Consider the following 27,897-nt stretch of genomic DNA (forward strand, 5'->3'; position numbering starts at 1 on the left):
GGCAGGCAATGGAAGGAAGAAGGCCAAACTGGTTGCTCGATCAGTTTATTTCATTCTCTCTCCCTGCTTCTCTCTCGGCCCTGGAACTCTCTCTGGATCTGTGGATCTGGCCCCCCAACTCACTCTTACAGCCTAGCTAAATCCCCCCAGCATGAGGGGGTTGGGGCATACACATAGGTGTGGTCACAATCAATAGGGTAAGTTTCCTTTCCCTCAGGGGATGCTTCTCCTAGGATTGACTGTCTTTCAGTAGGAGGATCCACCCAAGGGTGGAGTCCCATGAGTGTGTTTCTCCTCTCCTCAACCAGTAAACATATAAGAATTCATAATTATTAATCATTTTGTATGGACACAATAAGAAATGCATTAAAGCTTATAGAATTGCTCTCCTGGGGCCATCTCGATCTCAGACTACAGTGCTCAGGCCGGATCAGTCTTTCCTATCCCTCGCAGGGTCCTAGTCTCGTCATTATTTTTGGATCATGACAGCATTTGTCTGTGATCAAGCTCTTAACTTATAGTTAAGAATTAGGCACTTTGGCCAGGCCCATCTCGATGCCAGGGTAGCACATAACTCACCGCTTGCCCTGGATCCGTCCCGTCCCTCGTTGGGACCCTGCTTTTGGGGTGCTAGGAACTGAGGGCAACTGAGGCTATGTTACTGGTTTGAAAATATGTGCTTCCTCTTTTTTTCCTTTATCAATATTTTGTACTTTTGTTGGTTTTCTAACTTTTTCAAAGAAATATAATTTTTCTTTGTTTGTTTTCTAGGTGATATTAAAACAAAGATAAGGGCCAGAGAAATAGTACAGTGTATAGGTCAGATGCTTTTCACACAGACAAGCTAGGTTTGATTCCCAGCATCCTACAGTTCCACGAGCACTGACAGGAGTAATTCCTGAGTGAGGAGCCAGGAGTAACCCTGAGTATTGCTGGGTGTGGCCCAAAAAACAACCAAAAACGTAATTAAAAATCTTGTAATTGTTAAACACTGAGAGTTACTTGGGGAACTCAAGTTGCTTAGGGAAAAAGCAAAACTCATAGTGTATGTGAACAGTTATGTAAAGAAGCAGATTTTGAGATACAGGAAGAAATCATAGAATGTGTCAAATATTATTAGAAAGCTAGCATCTTGTTAGGCACACAGAAATGTAAGAAATAAATGGAATATAGATATGACAAACAATGAGGCCAAGTTTAAGCCAAAAGGTGCCCTTGACTCCTGACAATTTTAGTTAACTTAGATCCACCTGGTAAGAATTATGCCACTGAACATAAATAGCCATGACTATGCCTGATAGTTAGCGAGCTATAGCTGAGGGAAGTAGGAATGTCATTGGCTCTGAGTACTGTCAGTGACTGGGCTCCCCTTATTCAAACCTCAGCTATGGTCTTCACATGAATGTTAATATAAAATATAGGAAGAAGGTGAAAGGGAATACAAACATTTCACAAAAGGGTTCAATAAATCTAGTCCTTCACTCTGATGGCACCTTCTCCTAAGTATGTTAACTTATCAAACTCTTCCCCTTTGCTTAAGTGTTTGTTAAAATATATTTTAAGTTTATTTAACAATAATCTCACAAGTCTCAAACTTTTAAGCTTTGTTCTGAGCTTTTTTATGCGGAAAACGGAGTAACTAGGCTGAAAGCATATTAGAGAATATCACTGCATTCAAGAAATGCCACATATTAATAAGTCCCAAAAAGTGAGGCAAAGGGGATCAAATTCATACAAAGATTTAAAATATTGAAGGCTTAGTATTGATCTCGGTGACTGCAAGGCCAATAAAAAGCCTGGTGGCTAATCTCAAGGGTCCCATTGTAGTGTCGAATATCCTAGGATTAAAGAAGAAAACATTAAAGCAGAATCCTATCATTTTAGAAATTTTAGCTAATGCAGCAAGGCAAATGACTGGCACGAATGATAGGGTACTCTGAGGGGAAGGACTGGCCTATGAGCACAATGGAGCGGATCTGGAGGTGTCATGGACATACTTGTGGTGGGGTTTCTCCCTGCATTATAAATCAGTTGTTTACAATTACTGGTTCACAGACCAGTGCCAAAAGCATAAAAAGGTTGAAAATCGCTAGCCTACTGAAGTGGTTATTAACCGGATCAGTGCTTAGACAAGTGCCAGTCATCAGGTGCAAAATGATTGAAATCACTGTCTAAAGTAAGAAGAACATGAAATAATATTCTAAGCACAGACCTTTTCCATTCAACACACCTGTGTTCTCTGGTGCAGAAAACCTGTGACCACATCCCACATCCTCTGCTCTTAGTCTTTGCCAACTAATTGCCAACACCACCACACGCATTTCTGGGCTCCCAAACACAGCTCATCATTCACCACAGAGTGCTGTGTAAAAAGAAAGGCGCGGGCGAGGGAAAGAGCGCCTCACCGCACCAGGCCAGGCACAGCGCCTAGGACAGCAGCGCTGTCTCTCTCGCCACCCGAGTTCGGTAGTCTGCGGCCACTTCCCCCACCCCGGGGAGGTTGATGGCGATGATGTGGCAGGCGAAGGAAGGAACGGAGCCAAGATGGATGGTCTCACCACAGTTTATTCCAAACTTCTTTTTCCATTCTCCTCTGATTCTCCTCCTCTTCTTCCTCCCCCATCCTACTTCATTCTCCTTCTCTGCTTCCACACGACTCGCCCCAGCCCCCTCACACAGCTACCTTAAATCTCCCACATCCACTCTGGATGCCGAAGGCCCGGGCTTATGTGTAGGTGTGGTTACAATCCATAGGGGGTAAAGTTCTATCCCTTCGAAGATGCTTTCACTAGGACAGAATCTCTCTCAGCGGGACATCTGCCAACAGCGGGATTCCATGGGTGTGTTTCTCCTTTCTTTGTCCGACTAACGTATAAGCATTCATATTATAAATCATTTTGTAAGGACATAGCAAGAGACGCATTAAGCTTATAGAATTGCTCTCCGGGGGTCACCTCGATCTCAGACTACAGCCTACAGCGCTCAGGCCAGATTAGTCTTTCCTAGCCCTAGCAGGGCCCTGGATCATGACATGACAAGCCCAAGACCAAGCTCTTAACATATAGTTAAGCATTAGGCGCTTTGGCCAGGCCCATCTCGATGCCAGGGTAGCACATAACTCACCGCTTGCCCTGGGTCCATCTTGTCCTCTGTTGGGACCCTGATTTTGGGGGTGCTAGGAAGTAAAGCCAGCTGAGGCTTAAGTCAAGAAAGCAGATGCCCGGGAATGAATAATATTTGAAGCCAATTAAATCCCATGTTACCAAAGCATATTAACAAATGTCTTTCTTTGTCCATACAAAAAGGATATTGTTTTAAGGTAAACTATTCAAAAGACATAAGAGAGGAGAAAGACAATATTAACTTACAAGTACACTTGTCCTAGCAAGGTCTGACCTTACAAATTAACAGAGTTTGATTAGAGGAAGAGCAGATAAACTGGTGAAAATGGTTACAGATAAACAAAGGAATGGGAGTGACTCGGGAGCACTTTGATGGGCATTACTGATAAACCTAAGCTCCTTGTGGCAAGGGGAGCAGGACAAACCAATGATATCCAACAGAGTGCCCATTTCTCAATCCCAGTGACCTATACATTGACAGTCACTCTTCCTTTTTGTATGTTCTCCTACATTTTGCCACTCTTACTCATTCACTACCACCAGAGTAGGAATACTCTGCTCTGTCCACATTTCAAACATCCATCATTTGTCCATTCAACTCACACACACCCTCCCCAGCACTAAAGATGATGTGTGTGACTTACACTGTTCATAAAATAGCAAGCCCACTGATTATTTTCTTGGAGGATCTTTTAAGGGGAAAACAAGGCCTGGGAGGGGACAGGCACGACCTAAAGCCTAAATTTCCCACTTGTGTTTGCTAAATTCAAACACTGACCATTCCCAGGTTTCACATAGCTTAGGTTGCCCATCTCAAACAACAAAGGCCCCACTGAAAAGCCACAGAATGATGAAAGTCAAAAATATGGTCATTCACAACTGGGACCACTTACTCTGAGCAACAGTGTTCTTACATGGTCTTTGTATCTATTCAGACCTGGGACACAGTTTCACTATCCCTCTCCTCTCTCCTCCCACTTTGGGAAATATTGTGTCATCAGCAGGGTTGACCTAATTATTCTATAGGGTTGACCTAATTACTCTATAGTAAAGATTTACATCACATATAATAATGCACACAGCTGATTCCTGAACAGTGCACCAACCTTTCACACTAACTTCATACGCAACTTTCTTTGATGAAGCAAAATAGTTTTATTTAAAGAAATTTACTTAGAGAAGATTGAGATAGATAAATACAGAAATATATATTCAAGAGAGAACATGGGCTTCTCCATAGTGGGAAAAGCCCATGCAAAACTCTTGACTATCCAGAACTTTTCTAATACTATACTATTGGCTAATACAAATTGTGTGTTCTATAGCATATATTATATTCTTAGATTAACATCATTTGGAGAAAAGAAAATGTTCAGGTTTTTTTGGTTTGTTTTTTGGGTCACACCGGTGATGCACAGGGGTTGCTCCTGGTTTTGCACTCAGGAATTACTCCTGGAGGTGCTTGGGGGACCATATGGGATGCTGGATCTCGAACCTGGGTTGTCTGCATGCAAAGCAAATGCCCTACCCACTGTACTATTGCTCCAGCCCCAGGAAAAGAAAATGTTAAGAAAATCACAAGAGAAAAATAAATTTAGAACCATGTTTAAAAATCTATACTTAAGTGAACCATGTAATTCAAACTTGTTTTGTTCAAGGGTCAACTGTATATTCATACACATATTAAGTAATTTAAATCATATTAATAAGATAGAAAAGACAGTGGGATTTATTGCAGAGTATTTTCATAGATTTCACTGAGTACACTAAGTAATAAATATACTGTAGTCTTGATTATCCTAGGTTTATACAATATTCACCTGAAGTACACATTGAGCATATCTATATAAAATATTATAAATCCTGTACCTGGAATCCAGCTTATTTTAACAGTCATGAAACAAAATATTCTTTTTAAAAAGTTTTATTTCTTGAAAAGGTAGTACATTCACATAATGTAGTTTTTTTTAAGTTGTGAGAGGCTATACAATTTGCTCTTTCACTATTTCATCTCCCTACCCACCCTCTTCCTCTTTCTTTACCCAGGGGTAATTAAGATTCCCAGCTTCTTGCATATCTTTCTAAAGAGATTTTTTGCAATACACTCAATTATGTACTTACCACGTATTCTCCTTTTTATGTACAAATGGCAGCATTTTATACCACTATCCTCATCTAATAATGTATACTGGAGATCATCTCACATCACTACATAAAATGGTATCCAAGTTCTCCATATTTTTATTTATTTTTGTCTACTAAGGAATTTGCTGTTGCTTCACTTACCAGACCCTGGTTATGTCTTCTAGACAGCTTCAAATCCTTTCTATAAATAGTACATCAACAAATTCCTCTGTGTGTAGCATTCCCATTTTGTACATGCACGAAAATACAAACATTCTACAAGCAGAAATTCTGGCTCATGGCCATATAAATAGTGGTTTTAATTACTTTGGAATCATCCCTCCAGGAAAAAAAAATTTTTTTCCTGTACATTTTGGCTGGAGGTCATTTAAACCAAAGCCACATTCTAGGCAGGTAAGAATTATTCTTACAACTAGAATTTTTTCCAATGTGGTGGTTCTTTCAATCTTTATAGCTCTGGATTTACTAAACAGGAGCAATTGTAGGGTTCTTGAAAAGGAAAACTCCCTTCTCTTTTGCCCCACTACTGTGCCTAAGAGTATAGACTTTCTGTAAATATGGCTTGTATTAGTGATACCTTGTTGATATCCCTTGTTTTCTCTCTTCAGATCTCAAATGTCTAGAAAACAACCCACCTTCTATCTGTTCACGTGCTCTATTACTGTTATTATAAATATGTGTCTTCATTTTATATATGGACATGAACCTCTTCTTATATCCTGAACCTCAGCTAAAAGTCTTTATCAACTTGGTCTCATATCTAGAGTCATGAATGATCTCTGAAACCTTTGGTACTGGCTCTTGATTTCATCTGCCAGTCCTCTCACCAGAGTTTCAGTGATGTATTTCTAACAGAGATCATATTTCTGCTTCTTTTTCTCCCTGTAGCTTTTGAGTGAAGACTGAGATGAAAATTTTTCTTTCACGTCTGCTCCCAGCAATGCTTGGGGCTACTCCTGGTTCAGTGCTTGGGGATCACGCTCAGAAGTGCTTAGAGTTCATGTGTTGCCCAGGATGGAGTCCAGGCCTCGCGATGCATGTGCTCAGTCCACTGAGCTATCTCTCCAGCCCTGAGAATGAAATTTTTTTCTTTTTAGGTCACTCCTGGCAATGCTCAGGGGATACTCTTGTCTTTGCACTGAGGAATCACTCCTGGCAGTGCTCGGGGACCATATGGGATACTGGGAATCGAACCCGGGTCGGCCACATGCAAGGCAAACATCCTACCCGCTGTGCTATTGTTCCAGACCCTGAGAATTAAAAATTTTTAATGCTGCCATTATTCTCTAGAAGTTCAGAACATACTTAAAAATGCTAATTCATGAAAATTTTTCTCCAGCATACATGCTAGGCATTCTTAATTTACTTTCTAATGTGCACTGAGCTTTGACTTCCGGGCATGGCCTTTCCCATGGACTTTCTTTACTGCATGTGTTCTCTGATGTACAATAAGGTTTGATTTCTGGGTAAAGGCTTTCCCACATTCTGCACACTTATAGGGTTTCTCTCCTGTATGCGTTCTCTGATGTACAGTGAATGTTGATTTTTCGCGGAAGGCTTTGCCACACTCAGTGCATGCATAGGGTTTTTCTCCTGTGTGTGTTCTCTGATGTATTATGAGCTGAGACTTCTGACTAAAAGCTTTCCAACATACAGGGCATTCATAGGGCTTCTCTCCTGTATGAATTCTTTGATGTATAATGAGCTTTGATTTTTCTCTAAAGGCTTTGCCACATTCATTGCATTTATAGGGTTTTTCTTCTGTATGAGTTCTTTGATGTATAATGAGATATGATTTCTGGGAAAATGCTTTTTCACATTCATTGCATTCATAGGGCTTCTCTCCTGTATGACCTCTTTGGTGAAGCATGAGATAAGATTTCTGAGAGAATGCTTTCTCACATTCATTACATTCAAAGGGTTTCTCTCCTGAATGAGTTCTCTGATGTACACCAAGATTAGATTTTTGGGTGAAGGTTTTTCCACACACATCACACTCATAGGGTTTCTCTCCCGTATGAGTTCTTTGATGCACAATGAGAGTTGACTTCTCATTGAAAGACTTCCCACATTCAGTGCATTTATGAGGTTTCTCTCCTGTGTGAGTTCGCTGATGTATAATAAGAGTTGACTTATCACTGAAAGTTTTCTTACACTCATTACATTCATGCGGTTTCTTTCCTGTATGAGTACTATGGTGTATGATTAGATCAAGCTTTTGTACAAAAGATTCCCCACACTTAGTGCATTCGTAAGTTTTCTCTCCTGTGTGTGTTTTCTGATGGACAATGAGATTTGATTTCTGAGTGAAGGCCTTTCCACATTCATTACATTCATAAGGTTTCTCACCTGTGTGTGTCCTATAGTGTATTATAACAGTTGACTTTTCTCTGAAGGCTTTTCCACATTCAGGACACTCAAAGGGTCGCTCTCCTGTATGAGTTCTCAAGTGTATAATAAGCTGAGATTTTTGGCTAAAGGCTTTTCCGCATTCAGTACATCCAAAGGGTTTTTCTCCTGTATGAGTTCTCCAGTGTACAATGAGGTGTGATTTCTTGCTGAAGGTTTTCCTACACGCAGTGCATTCAAAAGGTTTCTCTCCATTTTTGATTCTCTGATGTAGACTAAGATCTTTTCTCTTGAGGACCTTCCCACACTCTTTATATATGTAGGGTTTTACTCCAAGATTTGTCTTCTCGAACTCTGTATGGAAGAATAATTTTGCACATCCATTATCATATTTCTTTCCTAAAGAGCTTCTACTAAACAGGTCTAAATTATCTAACATATTATTTACAAATGACTCATGTTTATAAGGTCGTTGTATTGAAGCAATAAGGTTTGTACTCAGATGAAGTGTGTTCCCAAATTCATTATAACCACCCCTAGTGGGGCTTATTATTTTCTTGTTAGGGAATTCAACTTCCATCATCACACATTTATCTTCACTGTTCTGGAACCGGCTCTCAATTGGTGCATCAAATTGATATAGTCTCTCAATCTGTTCATCAACATGGTGGGCTTCTTCTGAAAAAAAAAAAGGATGATTTTTTTTTATAATCTGACAGTATGTAATAGACATTATTTAGGAACTTTCTTCAATATGAAAGCTATTACCATCTCATTTTCTCAGTTTCCAAAGAATTTTGAACCTAGCTACAGCCATGCTCGAGGCCCCTCTCCACACGTTCGGACAGGCCTCACACATGAAGGTAATGGCAGAGGAACCAAGGTGAGTGTAATTCCATCAACGGTCAGCACCCAGAGACTTAAAAGAAAGCTCCCAGAAGCTCCCAGATATCTTGTAGCCTACTTCTCCCTCTGGGAGAAACTGGCAAGCTTCTGAGAGTTTCCTGCCCACATGGTGTATTCATATGCTAAATCCAGTAACAAGCTGGATCTCATTCCCCTGACCCTGAAAGAGCCTCCAGTGTGATATCGTTGAGAGGGCTGAGCCAAGAGAAACTTCTAAGATCTCAGGGAAAGACGAATGGAGAGGTTACTGAGCCCGCTCGAGAAATCGACGATTAACGGAGATTTTGTGATTCATTTCGTGACTAAACACCCAAATTTTGATTACTAAAAAAAATCTTTCCCAGATATTTCAAGCAATTCTGCGGATCTTAACCCAGCATATGAACTCTTAGTTCTACTCGACTTACACCGTTTCCACATAGGTATGAATAGAACAGTTTTAATCCATTGACTTAAATCTTAGTTCAATTTCCAGCACTATGTGGTCCCCAAAGCATCACCAGGAGTGACCTTCAAGCACAGAGCTAGTGGTGACCTCTTAGAACTACCACCAGGCATGGCCCCAAAACAAACAACGAAAAAACAAGCTGGCCCTCTATTATACTACTATCCTCATTGTATATCCTTTCCACTAAAAAGTATTAACTCCAAACTCTTTGTATTCCATTACCCACATATTTAGAATATAGGTCACTTTCAAAAAGCAGTACAATCTATTCCAAAGAGTTTTGCTCTGATCTCCCCAAATAATTTTAATTTTTATGAACTTCACTGTAACACATTTGTTTAATTGAAATTACAAGGCTGGAAAGATAGCACGCTGGATAAAAAGCACTTGCCTACCAGGTGGATAACCTGAGTTAGATCCTTGGCACCCCATATGGTTCCCTAAGCACTGGTAAGAGTGATCGTTGAGCACAGAGTCAGAAGCAAGTCCTGAGCACTAGAAGGTATGGCCCCCTCAAAAATATTTTTTCAAGTATAAACCTAGAACAAACTAGGCAAGGTTCCTAAAGATGTAATATGTATATCCTTTCCAGTATGTAATCTAGTATATAATCCATAGCCTAGGTTGCACTATTCATTTTCCTTAAAAATTGTTGGACCACAATTAAGTTGACAAGTTTCTAAAAAAATATTTTTTTGTTTTTAGTTTTGGGGCCACAACTCTAAGTGATGGGGGCTTATTCTTGGCTCTGTACTCATAAATTACCCCTGGTGGTGCTCAGGATACCTATTGGTAACTGGTATGGTTACCAGATAGATACCATATGGAGTCCGGGATAAAATCTGAATCAGCACTTGCAAAGCCAATATCTAACCTGTTGTACTATCACTCTGGTCCCTTAGATCGAATTTTCTTTTTATTACTATTATTTTTCTTTTTTATTGAATCATCATGAGATACAGTTGCAAAGTTGTTCATGATTGTGTTTTAATCATACAATGTTCCAAAACCTGTCCCTTCACCAGTGTGCATTTCCAACCACCAATGTCCCCATTTCCCTCACATCACCTCTCCATCCCCATGTCTAAATTTCTTAATGGGAAAACATTTAATAGATTAAGGGTCACGAATTAACATAAAGATGTCTTAATTATTAAAATATTTTTCCTCACAACCGGAATAGCAACTTGAACTCACTCAAAAATAAACAGAGAATTGAGGATTGAGAGAAATATTTTGAATCAGAAAGCTTGGTAAACATTTTTATATTTCTAACATGATTTCCTTGATAATGTTTATAATGTGATATTCAATTAATGCATACAAGCTACCCGTGTGTATTGGATATGCCAAAAACAGTAACAATAAGTCTCTCAATGAGAGACGTTACTGGTGCCCACTAGGACAAATGGATGAGCAACGGGATGACAGAGATTTGAAACAAACCAAAAATATAATACATCTTTAAAATTGCCATTTGTAGCTATCATGAATAATTTGTTGCAATTCTTCACATAGTATTGATTCTCTGCATCTAATTTCTGAAAGGATAACTCAACTTCAAATTAAATTGTGTGGGGGGCAGAGAGTAGGTAAGATAGAGAAGGGAACACTATTAAAATAATAGCTGGAAATGATCACACTGGATAAGAACTGAGTGTTAAAAGTAGGTAAAGGGATATTCCTGATAAACTTTCAGTATCTGTATTGCAAACCACAATGCCGAGAGGGAGGGGGAGTGAGAAGGGAAGGGGAGAGGATGGAAAAGAACCTGGCATAGATGCAGGCTAGGGGTTGAGGGAGTGATGGGAGGGAAACTAGGGACACTGGTGCTGGGAATTGTACACTGGTGGAGGTACGGGTGTTGGAACACTGTATAAATGAAACCTAATCATGAACAGCTTTGTAAGGGTCTATCTCATGGTAATTTAATTTAAAAAATGTTTAAAAGTAAAAATAAAAGGACATATTGTCACCTTTCATCCTACAAACCCAAATGATTATTTTGAAAACTAATAAATGGAAAAATCATATGCAGAATATGTGACTATATTTTATATTATAACTCATCTGTAACTAATACATAACCAAATAATTAGTAGATGAAAATCCCTCTTTATGGAAGCATTTCACTCAATACAGAAGGAATGACAAAATATCATCACTTTGTACTATTAATGTATTATGGATCTAAGCAATAACCAGTAATGACTAATAAAGAGACAGCCCATGCATTGCATATCTCCTGAAGAAAGTATGCCACACCAGCTAGGAAGTTACTATACTAAAAAAATAATAAAATCCTGTATCTGAACAAGTTATGAGATCTAAGTACCAATTTTCAAGAAAAATAGGGGGCAGAAAAGTATGTTAAATATAATAAAGGGTACTTAACAAGGAAATAAGGAAATTCAGAATGTGGGACACTGAAGGATAATCAATTAGAAAATAAATACATGGGAGATAGATGGAGGGGAATTATCTGAAGATTGTAAAAGAAAGAAATCCAAATAGCTCTGAGTATCCAGCATCTTGATCCTGATTTCTATACATCATTCCTTACTAAAAGCAATCAGAGATCTTTGTGAAGTTGATCATTCCATGTCTGAAATAGGTAAAGTACAATGTGAACCTGGAATGTATTTCTGTGCTACACAGTGTTCACAGAATGTTGGGGAATGTCAAAATAGAGACCAGCCAAAAGAGATCTAACCAAATGAAGGGAAATTTGAACATCAAAATTAAAATATAACAGCAAGTAACAGCTGATTAAAACACATTAAAAATAAAATACATTGAAAAATAAAAATTTTTCCCATACTGATACTATAAATTACTTCAGATGGAGTAAGGGGAAGTTCTTTATAGAAGAATATCCACTTAATGACAGAAAATTCACCACTTATATATCTGAGTAATAAATGACTCAGACAAGAATCATAAGTGAATGCTAAAACTAGGGAGAGAAAATAATGAGGGACAATATATTCAGTTTTTCAATTCCAAAAACAGTTATCACGTGATCCAGTAATTCTACTTCTATGTGTGTACTAAGAAGGAATGAAGAGACAGCTTCTGCCTGAGAATGTTAATAGCAACACTGTCTATAGTAGTCACAAAGTAGAAATAACCTAAATGTCCATCAAGGGATGAATTTTTTAAAAAACATGGTATATCCATAGAAGGAACACCATTCCATCATATAAAGGAACATAATGCTGATACATGCTTTAAGGATGAACTCTGGAAACATATCAACTGATAGAAACCAGATACAGAAGACCACATTTGGGTTGGGAGATTACTGAATGGAATGGGGTGCATATTTTGTGTGCAGGATGCCTGAGTTCAATCCCCATCACTAACTGATCCCCCAACCACTGCCAGGAGCAACCCCTAAGCACAGAGACAAGAGTAGGACCTGAGCACTATTGGACATGGCCCAAAACCCAAAAGACCATATTTTGTAAGATTCCATTTAACTGAAATATCCAGAACAGCAAGACTACTGTATCACTGTCATCCGTTGCTCATCGATTTGTTCAAGCGGGCACCAGTAACGTCTCCATTGTGAGATTTGTTGTTACTGTTTTTAGCATATCGAATACGCCACAGGTAGCTTGCCAGGTTCGGCTGTGTGGAAAAGATACTCTGGGTAGCTTGCCGGGCTCTCCAAGAGGGGTGTAGGAATCAAACCTGGGTTGGCCGCATGCAAGGCAAACGCCCTATGCGCTGTGCTATCGCTCCAGCCCAAGACTACAGGGACAGAAAATATATTCGTGGTAGTTAAGGTAAGGGGGAAGAAATGCTGGGAGACAAAAGAGACAAAAAGAAATTGATAAGGGGCAAGGTTTTCTTTAGGGGGTAGTAAATATGTCCAGAATTAGAATGATGATGATTGTACAACTTTTTCAAGATTTAAAAAATCATAAAATTTCTATATTTCATAAAAGGTAAATTTTATGGTATGTCAATTATATCTCAAAGGTAGAGCTGGAGTGACAGTACAGCAGGTAGAAGTTTGCCTTGCATGCGGCAAACCTGGGTTCAATTCCTGGAACCCAATTTGGGCCTCTGAAACCTGCCAGGAATTATCCTGGTGTGCAAAGCCAGTAGTAAGTCCTGAGTACCTAGATATGGCACACAAACAAAATGAAAGATTATATATCAAAGGTATTCTGAAGAGCCAAAATGATTTAACAGAGCACATATGAATACATCTAAGCTGAATGGAATCAAGTAATCCAATCTGGAACTAAAGAATCAGTACCAGAGTTATCTTAGCTAGGCCCAGGTGCCAACAAGCTCAGATCTTTGGAGCATTAGTGGAATGGGGCAGACCACATCCCCTACCCTGCCAAAGACTCAGTACTCCACCCACCCACATCTGATTCTTGCTGCAGTCAGAGAAACAGCCCAGATTGTCAATTGATCTTAGAGAGATTCCAGAGAGATGCCAGAGATGTCCACAGCTGCTTGTTTCAGCTCCTAAGGTCATGAAGTATGTGGCCTCACAAAACCTCCAAACTTCAGAGCTGACAGCACAGAAAATTAGATGAGAAAATTGAGTAGAAGCTCACGACGCCCAATGGGTGAAACCAGTAACAGAAGGCTCAATTTACACCTAACAGCTCAGTCAATCCTCAGGCCATGATTTCAGCAACACCATTATGAGATATATGTTATAACAAGTAATATAAAGTAAATTATTTTGTGCCTGCTAGAGGAGCAGACTTAGGGGTGGGTGGGAAACTGGGAGAATGGTGGAGGTAAGAAAGGCACAATGGTGGTGGGACTGGTGTTGGGATATTAAATACCTGAAACAACTGTATTGTGAACAAGTTTGTAAAGTATGGTGTTTAAATACATTTTCATACCAAATAATGAATTAATACATAGTCTTGTGATTAAGATGTGCAGCGTGTGAGCTAAGGCAGTGAGAAACGACAATGGTGAAAACAGCAAAGCTAGCAGGCAGGGAATTAGCATTTAAGAGATAAGGTATGGTAAATAAATGTGTGCAGAAAGCTGTGGGTGAGGACCAACTGCAGAGTTGTCTGGTGGATGTGAGGAAGGGAGGGAATGTCAATGTTATGTCTGAGTGTTGTTTATTTGATGTTCCAACTTTATCAAAGACCAAAACCTTTCTGATGCCCTTACACCAAACGTTGGGATCTTGTCTGCATTGCTTGAATCAAAGTCACTTACCTGGGAGGTTCCAAAATGGGATTTTTCCTTCTTCCCAGAACAACTCTTCTAATTCCAGTTTGAGGATGAGGTCTGGTTTGGTAACTTCCTGCCCTGTTAATTAGAAATTTGGGCAAAAAAGACCTATGAGAAAAGATAGAGGTCGGGACAATACAATCAGCCATTTCACCTACGTCTTGAGTTCACAAATGCCTCATAAAATGAGCAAAAGGGAAAAAAGAAACTGTAATCTGCAATATCACACTCTTCAAGCAGTTCAGACACTGCACGTCCCCAGTACTGACAAAGGAAAGGCCCTATCCTGGACACAATAATCATAAACAATAAAATTACTTGACAAAGTAATACTTACCCACAGAGACTAAGTTGCTATAGGTCTCCAACATCACATCTCTGAATAGAATCTTCTGGGGAAGGTTCAGGTACTGCCACTCTTCCTGGGTGAAATCCACAGCCACATCCTCAAAAGTCACTGGTCCCTGTAATTGCACATTCTATTTATGCTAAACTGCTAATTCTTGGGTGATGAGGATGTAACATAGGGGACTTCTGACTGTCTGAATTGCCTCAATTCATGACAATTTAATGCACAATGTCTACTTTATGCCAGTTGGTGACCTGCTCTGTGGGGAAATTAATCATGGTTGGGGCCAGAGAGATAGTATAGTGGATAAGGTGTTTGCCTTACATACAACCGACCTGGGTTCAATCCCCAACACCCCATAAAGTCCCCTAAGCACACCATAGATGATCCCTGAGTGCAGAGACAGGAGTAAGCCCTGAGCACCACCAGGCATGGCCCCAAAAACATTTGGTAGAAAAATATTTCATTAGATAACAGAATGTTTAAAACAATGTGATACAAGCATGTAAGTAGACAAATAATCCAGTAGAACTAATAGGAGTATCCAACTATGTATGGACACACGGGTTATTGCAAAGTTGCCAGTGTAATGAAGTGGGGAAGAGGGCATCTTTTTTTCAAATAAATGTGCCTAGATTACTGGCGATTTATATGGGGGAAATAACATTCAATGATAAACTCTCAACATACACAAAAAATAAACTACAGGTTACTGTAAACCTAATGTAAAAGGTAACTCAATCATGTACCTATAGAGTATGTCCCTGGCACTGCTGGTAGCCCAGTGCAAACCTCAGAGGGAGCAGTCCTTCCTCCCAACCTAAATTCTCCTCCATCCTCTTACAACAGCCCTAGTGCTGCCACCTACTCAGCTATCATGAGCATCTGGGGATAGAATCCACGGAGTAGAAAGTAGTCAGAGTTTCACTCCTCAGACAACTGAACAACAATAAAAACAAAGGAATTCAGCCATGTAAGAGAGGTTAACAGAAGTCCAGGAAGATCCTCAATTACATGACACCTTTATAATCTATTTAAGACTTTAGAACAATAATCATATTGATGCCCAACTGATCTTAAAAAGACATCTGAACAGAGAATTAATAAACTCGAGGAGAGCTTTATGGAAAAAATAGGGAAATGTGCATTCAAATAGAAAAAATAGGAGTTAAGGAATACAGTAGCAAGTCTCAGCAACAGAATGGATGAAACTAAATCAGTGACGTCAAAGATACAGCACACTACTCCATCAATAAATAAGAAGAAACAGAAAAGAGAATGGGAAAAAAGTATTAGATATTATTCACAATACTAGGAGGAACAACCTCAGAATCCTAGAAATCCCATGAGCAAAAACAAGGAGAGGGTAGGAAGGATTATTGAAAAAATAACAGATGAGTACTTTTAGTCGAAATAGGTTGATGGAATACAGATCTGAGAAGCACAAATAGTACCAATCAATGTAAGCCCAAACATATCACCAAGACACAGGGGCTGGAGAGATAGTACAGTGGACAGGATGGTTGCCTTTCATGTGGCTGATATGGGTTTGATCGTCTATTCCCCCCGAATACCACCATTCCTGAGTGCAGAACACCAAGACACAGTGTGATCAAAATGGCAAGAACCAAAAAGAAGTGCAGATTTCTTTAAAAAACAAAAGAAAAGTAAAACATCACATAAAAAGGGAGGAAAAAGAAGATTCACAGCAAATTTTTCTAAGAAAATCTATCAAAAAGAATCGAATTATATACACAAAGTATGGGGAAAAAAGAACATCCAATAAAACTCTACCTAAATAAAAGAAAAAATTTAAAATAGAAAAATAAATTTAAAAAAATAGACTCCTCTACTCAAGAGTTGGAGGAGGGTTAAAATCTCAGATACAAAGCAGTTAAGATGTAAGGGAAATTGGGACACTGGTGCTGGGAAACGTACACTGGTAGATAGATAGATGGGTGTTGGAACACTGTATGACTGAAACCTCATCATGAACAGTTTTGTAAGGGTCTATCTCACAGTTTTCAATTAAAAAATAATAAAATAAAGTAAAAAACTGAACAATAGAAAAAATGCCACTAAGGACATTTGTATCATCTAACCCAGCACTGTTGGGGTTACTGAGTATCTCTCTATAAAAACCAAAGATAAGGGCCTGGAGCTATAGTACAGTAGGTAGGGTACTTGCCTTGCACAGACAGACCCGGATTTAATGCCCGTCATACCATATGGTCCCGTGAGCAGAGCCAGGAGTAAGTCCTGAGTGCAGAGTCTGGAGTAATGCCTCAGCATCACCAGGTATGGTTAAAAAAAGGCACAACTAAGCATCATAAATAACCAAATTCCTCACAGACATGGAAAAATTCACCTGTATATATAATTTCTCTCAATGTCAATGGACTGAACTCATCCATAAAGAGGCACAGAGTGGTTGCACTCATCAGGAAACAGAACTAACCTCGTGTCATTTACAGATACAGGCTTGAAAACTCACAGGAAGAACAGATTCAGAGGGAAGATGGTGGCGGTGCAGCAACAGGTGCGGGAGCTGGCAGAGAGGCAGCAGCTCGCGGGGCTCTGAACAGAGGGGCCAATGAGGTCATAATATTTCTGCGTGAATGACTGTGATGCCCTCTAAATACTTTCTCTCAAAAAGAGTAGCTTTAAGTAGAAGCAAACTGGCACCCACCGGCCTCAGAGCTCTGATGCTGAGGGACCTACTGCAGCTCTGGGGCTCTGGGCAGAAGTTTAGCATGAATAAGTGGGGCTCTTGGGCTCCAGCTGGGCACTCCCACACAGTGCGGGCCCGGAGTGGAGGGGGCGCCTGGGTTCCCACCATGGGAGGCCAGCTCAGGCAACTCACCGTCCACAGGGCATCCCCCACCCCCCAGCCCGAGGCACCAGTGCCACCTCCAGCATATAATGGAGGAAAACATCCCTAAGCACCAACTGTCTGGAGACCAAGGATGGGGGCATGTGCACTCTGGGCAGGTTCTGCCGAACTGGTGGCTACGACCCACCCAGAGCGCCTGAGATGCAAAGGGTAGCAGCTCTGCCTTCGGTTCTTGTCCCTGCCACTGCCACTGCCCCACAGCTGCCACTGCCACAGAGGTCCAGAGGGCACAGCACCATGGGGTCATAGATCGAGGTTATCAGCAATTTGATGGTGCCCCTGACCTTTTTGGCACCCCCAAATTGCCACTTTACTTCTGGCCATACTCCAACAACTCAGGACCACGTTTTCGGAGAAATTAAACCGCCAAAAGTTAGCTATGTGTCATAGGGTCATGCCCACAAATTATCTCCGGCTCAGCCATACAATCTCATTCATCAGCCTTACTCCAGAGACCCATAAATAAATCTAGAAAAGAGATCAAAAGCTGCAGTTAACCATGGGCCCGTGCAAGGATGAACAGACCAGGGTAAATCGGAGGGGTCAGGTCATCCTGGTCTTTGCCAAAGTAGATCCCATGGCAGCTGCCACTTGTCCCCAAATCCAAAATTGCCACCATGTCCCTGACTGGATTCCACCATCTCAAGATGGATCTCATTGAGATATTAATCTGCTGAAAATTCGGGTATGTGGGTTTTGGGACTGAAATCTCCAGGCCTCCTCAGAGTCAGGATGGGCTATCTCCCCACCACTCTCATATACTCCTGGAAGCACCCGCAGTCATCCACATGAATGATCTCCAATGCCACCATGTAAGCTGTTCAATTGACCTAGCTTCAGAGACCCATAAATAAATCTCGAAAGACATCAAAAGCCACAGTCAATCTTCAACCTGCACAATCTGAACAGACTGGGGTAGATCAGATGGAGGCAGTAGCCTGGCTCTTGCCCGGCTCTTGCCCAAACAGAGCCCCCGGCAGCCTCTTGCTTCCACAATCCAAAGTTGCCTCCATGCCCTCAGCCAGACTCCACCATCTCAGGATGGACCTCACCAAGGCATTAATCTGCTGAAAGTTCAGGTATTCAGACTTTATGACTGAAATCTCCAGACTTTTTGGGGGTTGGGATTGGCTACCTCTCTCCAATCTCCCTGTATGTCTGGAAGCCCCAGCAGTCACGTCCATAACCCAAGGCTGCCACCCAGTTTTTAAAAAAGCTACTCAAGCTGTACCTTCCCAATAAAAATACTGAACATACTGAACAAACACAATGACCACTCAGCACCTATATTGCAAACCATAATGCACAAAAGGAGAGAGAGAGAAAGAAAAAGGTACCTGACATAGAGGCAGGTGAGGGGTGGGGGTTGGGGTGGTGATGGAAGGGAAACTGGGGACACTGCTGGTGGGAAATGTACACTAGTGGAGGAATGGGTGTTGCAACACTGTATGACTGAAACCTTACCATGAACAGCTTTGTAATGGTCTACCTAACAGTGATTCAATTTTAAAAAGAGCAGGTTCAGAGTGAAACAGTAGGAAATAATCAGATAGGCTAATGGCAAACTATAAAATCAGAATGGAAAGTAATTGGTGAACAGGCATCAGGTCTTCAATTATACTGGAGATATGGGTGAGTGGAATAGTCATATATCCAAAACACAGATTCAACAACATTGAGAACATGAGACCTAAGTTCCAACAGGTGGAACTTTGTAATGTGCCTGTCAAGTTGACAGGCAGGATGGAACAGGGGTTGGGGTGAGGAAGGGATATGGGAACACTGGTAGAGGGAAGCTGACACTGGTAGTATGACTTGTATTGAAATAAATATTGTATGCCTAAAACTCAACTACCAATAACTTTATATATTATGGTTCCATAATAAAATGGGGGGAATACAAAAAAGCATGGATAGCTGTAGTTGCATCATAGCAAATAGCATTCAAGTTAAAGAAAGTAAGAAAAAGAAATAATCCCATCCAAAAATGAGGACAAGAGGGGCCGGAGAGATGGTACAGTGAATAGGGTGTTGGCTTTGCACGAGATCAACCCGGGTTCAATCCCCAGCATCCCATATGGTCCCCTGCGCACCACCAGGAGTAATTCCTGAGTGAAGAGTCAGGAGTAACCCCTGAGCATCACCAGGTGTGACCCCCTAAAAAATAAAGTTTACAAAATGCTGACAAGAGATGAATAGACATTTCCATGAAGACATACAGATGGCCAATAACTATATGAAAAACTGCTCATTATGACTTAGTGTCAGGGAAATACAAATCAAAATAACAATGAAGGATCACCATACACCAATGAGAAAAGCATATAGCAAAAAAACCCTAAAAACAATTGAGTATTGTTGGGGGTATGGCAAAAAGGAACCCTCATTCACGTGTTGGTGAAAATGGCACTTGGTCTAGCCTCCATAGAAAACAATATGAAAAATTTCTCCAAAATCTAGGAATGAAGCTGCCTTTTGACTTAGTTACTTCACTTCTAATTATCTACCCCCCACACACATAAACATTAATTCAAAAAGACATATGCACACCTTTATGCATTTCAGTACTTAATTAGCATAGTATCCAGGATAGGGAAGCAACACAAATGTTCAACAACAGTTGAATGAATATAAAGAACTTATGAGTCAGCAGTAAGTATCCGGGCCGGCGGCACCGCAAACCAGAGAATGCTCCGGACACCAGACCGGGCCAACAACACTGGGGCGCCAGACGGAGAAGGTGTAGAGTTCCCGTCTTCTCCAGATGGAGTCCCAGTGACACTGAGCTTCTACTAACATGGCTCCGGTATGTGGGACTGGGATATCCTTTCCTGATATACAAAAAAAAAAAACAAAACCCACTCAGGAACGGCTCTGCCACCCCTGAGTGGCGATTATTCCAGAGTCACAGAAACCCAACCACTGCTGGCAGCTACACTCCTGGACTTTGAACTAAACTACAGCCCCGTGCAGCACCGGGAGGGGGAGGGTTTTTGTCCTTTGGCCTTTTCTCCTTTCAGCAGCATGGCGACTGCCATTGTTTAGAGCCAATTGGACAGAGAGGTAGAAGCTTGCAATGACGGTATGCATCGGGAATCTCATGATGGGGGTGGGGGGGCAGAACTGGCCCTGCTTCCTGCCCAAATGCGACCCCAAGCGGCCACCCACGAACAGCTCCTCCTCTCCTGAACAGTTATGATCCCAGAGACACACAAACCAATCTCGGAATGCAGTGGCTGTTGGCAGAAATACCTCTGGACTTAATACCGGAACCCTAAAACTGGGCGGCCACCTTCACGACCATGCAACATCATATGCTCATTGTTATCAACAATAGAAAACATACGATCTAATGATGCCATTCCGACAGGTCTGACTGTTGGGGGGAAAACTCCAAATAATGATAGTGAGTTTTCTGTCAAAAACTGAATGTTATCAAAGGAATGAGAGAGTAAAGTGAAAATCATCCACCACACAGGCAAAGGGGGAGAGGGAGGGGGTCTGCTGGGGTTCTTGGTGGTGGAACATGTGCACTGGTGAAGGGATGGGTGTTTGATCACTGTATGACTGAGACTTGATCCTGAAAGCCCTGTAACTGTTCTCACGGTGACTCAATTAAAAAGTATAAAATTTTTTTAAAAAAAGAACTTATGGCATACATACAAAATGGAATACCATCCAGCCAAAGGAAAAATAGTCATGCCATTCATGGCAACTTGGATGAAAACAGAGTATCATGCTGAGCAAAATGAGCCAGTTAGACAAATTCAGTATGATCTTACTCATCTGTGGTATAGAGACACATATGAAGGGCATGGCCAATACTTATCAGTATTAAACCTTGGATACTAGAATATAGACCTGAAAGTGCCAGATCTCGGGGTAGAAAAAGAAACAGGTTGACTAGAAGTAACAAGGGAACATAGGTAGAGGGTCTGAAGTACACAGATAGTGCTAACAGAAGTCAGAGTATGTACCAAAACTGTAACTGTCAATTAAGAAAAAATTGGGGAATGGGTGGGAAGAAAGGCAGGTCAGCTGGAGGTGACACATAAATAAGGGTCATAGGCACTTCAGTGCCAGTGGTGTGCAGTAACCTTGCATATCAGTACCATAAACTTGAGCTATATTATAACCCAATTACCAAAAATACAATAAAAATGTCTTTAAGAAAATAAAAGATAAGTATTGACATTATATACATGCTAGCTATGGGATCGATTGATCAAGAGAACATAACTGTTATCAACATGCATGCACCAAATGATGGGACAGCAAAGTGTATAAGGCATACTTCTAGTATACAGAATATGGCAACACTGAAGCAGTGGGAGATTTTAGTACCATACTCCTATTATTGGACAGATCAACCACTGGAGAGAACAATAAAGAAACAGGAGCCCTAAATGAGTAATTTAAAGAAATACAACATATAGAGACACACACAGGAAACTGTACCCTCCCCTCTAATAGCTGAATATATATCCCTTTCTACTGCACCCCAAACACTCTCCAAAATAGATCACCAATGCAAAGATACTCAACAAAATCTTAGTAAACATAATTCAACAATATATCAAAAGGGTCAGAACCATGATGAAGTGGGATTCACTCCAGAGATGCAAAGATTGTTTAATATAAGCAAATAAATTAATGTACTGCACCATTTCAAAAAAAGCAAAGATAAAAGTCATATAACCAGGGCCAGAGAGATAGAATGCAGGTTAAAGCAGTAATTTTGTAAACAGCTGACCTTGGTTCAATCCTGAGTACTATATATATTTCCTCAAGCACCATCAAGAGTGATTCTTAAGGACCACTTTGTATAGCCAAAAAAGAACAAAGAAAATCATATTATCATATCAACAGAAGCAGAGAAAGCTTTTGACAAGATGCAACATCAATTTGTGATTTAAAAATAAACTCAACAAAATAGGCGTAGAAGGAATATACCACAAGATAGTAATAGTCACTTACAACAAATTCAAAGCCTACATAATGCTAAAAGTGAAAAACTGAATACCTTCACACTGAGATCAGGCATAAGGCAAACAATGTTCACTTTTGCCACTATTATTAAACATATTTTGGAAGTCCTAACCAGAGCAATCAGGCTAGAAAAAGAAATCAAAGGGATTCAAACTGGAAAAGAAGTTAAACTATCATTATTTGTAGATGATATGAATATAGATATATATTTATATATATATACAAAATATCCCTAAATACTCTGTCACTGTCATCCCATTGCTCGTCAATTTGCTCGAGCGGGAACCAGTAACATCTCCATTGTGAGACTTGTTGTTACTGTTTTTGACATATCGAATATGCCACAGGTAGCTTGCCAGGCTCTGCTTTTCAGACAAGATACTCTCGGTAGCTTGCCGGGTTCTCCAAGAGGAGCAGAGGAATCAAACCCGGGTCAGCTGCGTGCAAGGCAAACAGCCTACCTGCTGTGCTATTGCTCCAGCCCCTCTAAATACTCCACTAAAAAAATTCTAGAAATAATAAAGCAATGCAGTAAGATAAGATACAAACTCAATAAACAAAATATTTTCCATTTCTCTATGCAAATAATGAACTAGAAGAGAAAAATTTAAAAAATAGCACAGCGAGGGCTGGAGAGACAGTACAGTGGGTAGGGTGCTGAACTTGCATAGAGCCAACCCAGGTTCATTCCTTGGCATCCCATATGCTGCCCCAAGCTCTGCCGGGAGTGAGTGATCTCTAAGCACAGAGCCTAGACAAAGTCCTAAGAACAGTCACGTAAGGCCAAAAAAACAGAAACACAAATAAATAAAAACACCAACCCATTCAAAAGAGTGAACACTTAAGAAAACATCAAAGACCTAGGAATAAACTTAAAGATGATGAAAGACTTAAACATTGAAAACTAAAAGAACTAAAAGAAATATAAAAGGACACCATGAAATAAAAAATTACTTTATGTCATAGATTAGAAGAATTGTGACTGCAGCTTAGAAGCTGGCCTCACATGCTGGGGGGAAAGGCAGCTCAGATAGAGAAGGGCAATAAGTAGAGGGTGCTAGGAGGGCCCGCTCAGGATGGGAGACGCAGGCTGAAAGCAGACTATAGACCGAACTGATGGCCACTTAATACCTCTATTGCAAACCACAACACCCAAAGGGAGAGAGAGTGCAAAAGGGAATGCCCTGCCACAAAGTTGGGCTGAGGTGGAGGGGACAGGGTGGGGGTGGTGGGAGGGATGCTAAGACCATTGGTGGTGGAAAATGGGCACTGGTGGAGGGATGGGTACTCTACCATTGTATAACTGAAACAGAGCACGAAAGTGTGTAAGTCTGTAACTGTATCCCACGGTGATTCACTAATAAACAATTTAAAAAAAAAGAATTGTGATTGTCAAAATGTCAATTCTACCCAAAGTACTATATAGAATCAATGCAATCCATATTAAAATTCCTATTATATTCTTCAAGGACTTATTACAAATGCTGCTGAAATCTATATGGAATTGTAAATGCCTTCAAACAGCCAAAAATTTCTGAGAAGAAAGGAGATTGTAGTTATTACATTTTCTTACTTTAACTTGTACTATAAAGCTATAGTAATAAAAATTGTTATGGCGGAATACAGACTAGAGACTGAACACAATGGCCACTCAACACCTCTATTGCAAACCACAACACCTAATCAGAGAGAGAGAACAAAAGGGAATTCCCTGCCATAGTGGCAGGGTGGGGTGGGGGGAGACGGGCCTGGGGAGGGGGGGAGGGATGTTGGGTTTACGGGTGGTGGAGAATGGGCACTGGTGAAGGGATGGGTTATTGAACTTTGTATGGGGGAAGCATGAGCATAAAGATGTATGGATCTGTAACTGTACCCTCACGATGACTCTCTAATTAAAAATAAACTAATTAAAAATAAATAAATAAATAAATAAATAAATAAAAAATTGTTATGATACTGAAATGCAGACAGATTTGCAGATGAATGGAACAGAATAAAGAGCTTAAGAAGGGGCTGGAGCAATAGTACAGTGGGTAGGGTGTTTGCCTTGCACGTGGCCGACAGGGGTTTGATTCCCAGCATCCCATATGGTCCCCCGAGCACCACCAGGAATAATTCCTGAGTGCAAAAGCCAGGAGTAACCCCTGTGTATCACTGGGTGTGACCCCAAAAAGCAAAAAAAAAAAGAGAAATAAACCCTCAGATTTAGGGACAGTTAAGCAAAGGAATTGGGTTCATGAAATGGTATTTAAAAACTGGGTATCTACATATCAAAAAGTATAAAATTGGAAATGTATATCATATTAGACACACATTTTAGCTCAAAAATTAAGGCCCTTAAGACTTGACCAGAAACTGTAAAATACATTGAGAAAAACGTAACTACAATTCTCTACCATATGGACCTCAGAGGTTTCATTATTGAGCTGACTTAATAGGTAACAATAACAAAAACAAAGGGGACTACATAAAAATTTAAAAAAGAAACACATGGGGCCAGAGTGAAAGTACAGCAGGTAGACATTTGCTTTGCACACAGTGACCCAGGTTCAATCCCTGGCATCTCATATGGTCCCCCGACAGGAGTAACACCTGAGAATCGCTGGGTATGACCCAAAAGAAAAAAATAAAAACCCTCAGGCTAAAATAAATAGAAGCATACCAAATACTCCATCAAAAAATGGGGGGAAGAGATACACAAACACTTCCCAAAGAAGACATGTGGATGAGCAGTAGGCAAATAAAAAGGTGTTCATTGTCACTTATTAGTAGGGAAATGCAAATTAAATAACATTTCACACCAGTGAAAATGACATATCTAAAAGACTGAAAACAACGTGTTGAAGTGGATGTGGTGAAGAGGAACCCTCGTTCACTATATATATATATATATATATATATATATATATATACATAGTGTAGGAGTACTGCTATTTGTTCAGCCATTGATTAAGCTGATTGAATTTGGCATGAACTCCATATTACTTTTTTATTTTGTTGTATCACCGTGAGAGTTACAAAGCTTTCCTGTTTGAGAATCAGCTATACAATTATGGAACACCCATCCCTCCACCAGTGCACATTTTCCACCACCAATGCTCCATGTATTCCCCACCCCCACATCACAGTCCTCACCCTGCCTCCATGGCAGACAATTTCCCCAATACTCTCTAATTTGGGCCATTACCCTCATCACTATTGGTAGGAATTTAATCTAGTTCATCTTCTATACAAAGCAGTATGAAGATTTGTTAAAGTGAATACAAAACTCTTATATGACCCAGCAATTCCACTTCTTGGCATCTACCCTCCCAAACACAAAACATTAACTTGAAAAGATATATGCATACCTATGTTCACTGCAACATTTAGTACAACAGTCGGGATATGAAAATAACCCAAATGTCCAATGACAGATGAATGCATAAAGAAATAATGATGGAGGATTCTTGAAACAGCATTGAAAAGATTGGTATAATGCTCCGCAACTATAAAATAATGATTTTAATACTATGATATCTCAATAAAATAAGTAAACAGCTACCCAAAAATGAATATAAATTATAATATGTATAGCACTGTAGCACTGTAGCACTGCCATCCTGTTGTTCATCGATTTGCTCGAGCGGGCAACAGTAATGTCTCCATTGTGAGACTTACTATTACTGATTTTGGCATATTGAATACGCCATGGGTAGCTTGCCAGACTCTGCCGTGCAGGCAGGATACTCTCGGTCGCTTGCCGGGCTCTCCGAGAGGGACAGAGGAATCAAACCCAGGTCGGCCGTGTGCAAGGCAAACACCCTACCCACTGTTCTATCACTCCAATACACAATACAATATATTCAGTCATAAGAAAAGATGGTATCATGCAATTAACTGCAGCATGGATGTAACTGGAGGATAGTATAAGTGAAGTAAGTTGGGGGAGATATCAAATATCAGGTGATTTCACTCATTTGTGAAATGTAGAGAGACGAAACAAGGAATTCGTCACTACTGAACAATAAAAAACCCTTGGCCGGGGCTGGAGTGATAGCACAGCGGGTAAGGCATTTATCATGCATGTGGTCGACCTGGGTTCGATTCCAAGCATCCCATATGGTCCCCTGAGCACTGCCAGGAGTAATTCCTGAGTGCAGAGCCAGGAGTAACCCCTGTGCATCGCCATCGCCAGGTGTGACCCAAAAAGCAAAAAAAAAAAAAAAAAAAAAAAAAAACTTGGCCTTGGAATATATAACCAAGTACTAAGCAGTGGAGGAGAACAGGATGGAAAGACTGAGATATGGGATAGAAAGACAGAGTGGTATAGGGTCATAGGTACTTTGGAAGTGGTAGGGTATGATAAATTTGTATGTTGATGCCAAAAAAATTTTAAGTCACACCAGAGACCTGTGCTCAGGTCTCACTGCTGGCTCTGTACTCAGGAATCACTCCTGGCAGGGTTTGGGGGACCCTGTGTGTGCTGGAGATTGAACGTAGGTCAGCTGCATGCATGGCAAGCGTCTTACCAACTGTACTATCTCTCTAGCCCCTGATACCAGAAACTTTAAAACTATTTTAACTACTGAAACTACAATACAATTTTAACAATAAAAATAATAATAGAAAATGTTTTCACAGGCTTGACATAGGGAAAGAATTCTAAAATAAGACATGAGCCTGGAGGGAGAGTACAGCAAGTAGGGTGCTTGCCTTGCATGTGGTCGACACAGGTTTGATCCCTGGCGTTACAAAGGGTCCCCTGAGCCCACCAGGACTGATCCCTGAGCACAGAGCCTGAAGTAAGCCCTGAGTACCACCAGGTGTGACCCAAAAGCCAAAAATAAATAAGACATGAAAAGCACTACTCATAAAGAAAAAAAAACATAAATAAGATTAAAAGTCAACAATGAGGGTGACAGAGCCATAGCACAGCAGGTAGGGCACTGGTCTTGCATGCTGCTGACCAGTATTCAATACCCAGCACACATAAATGGTCTCCTGAGCTCACCAGGAGTGGTCCCTGAGCGCAGAACCAGGAGTAACCCCTGAGCACTGCTGGTTGTAGCCCAAAATGCTTCCCCCACAAAAAAAGTCAACAATGAAAATGCAAGTTTATAGATGGAAAACTACACTATCAACAACATTTGTAAGTGAAGGGAATCTTGTTTAAAATATATAAAATAAACGCTAGACAATAGTCAGAAGCATACACACAAAAAATAAACAAGAAATGTAAATTAGTACTTCACTGAAAAGAAAAGCCAAATGACCTATGAACCTAAGAAAATCTACTTAAACCTCATTAGCACTCAGATAAGAGGAAACATACTCAACCCCACTGGCACTTAGATATATGAAAATTCAAGCAACACTGAGACACTACTGCTGAGCTATGAGAAAGGTTAATTTTTTTTCAAAGCAGACATAGCATAATTTATTGATTAAAAAAGGAAAAAAGTTTTTAGGCAATTCTTTTCAATAACCTCTG

General features: G+C 40.4%; 1 protein-coding gene across 2 annotated transcripts in view; it reads right to left on the reverse strand.

Annotated features, from left to right (window-relative positions):
• Positions 1-4,411: 4,411 nt before the first annotated feature.
• Positions 4,412-27,897, reverse strand: part of LOC101556455 (zinc finger protein 182) — a 41,771-nt gene continuing 18,285 nt past the window's right edge. The window contains exons 4-6 of one of the 2 annotated variants that reach the window (XM_055120230.1): positions 14,531-14,657; positions 14,179-14,271; positions 4,412-8,291 (exon numbers count right to left, since the gene is read on the reverse strand). In XM_055120230.1, coding sequence (XP_054976205.1) covers positions 6,637-8,291; positions 14,179-14,271; positions 14,531-14,657 — 1,875 coding nt within the window. In that variant the 3' untranslated portion in view covers positions 4,412-6,636. Of the gene's footprint in view, positions 8,295-14,178; positions 14,272-14,530; positions 14,658-27,897 lie in introns of both variants that reach the window. The other variant, XM_055120229.1, reaches the window with a different exon arrangement.

This window comes from Sorex araneus, chromosome X (genome assembly GCF_027595985.1).
Source record: "Sorex araneus isolate mSorAra2 chromosome X, mSorAra2.pri, whole genome shotgun sequence".
Taxonomy (NCBI): Eukaryota; Metazoa; Chordata; class Mammalia; order Eulipotyphla; family Soricidae; genus Sorex; species Sorex araneus.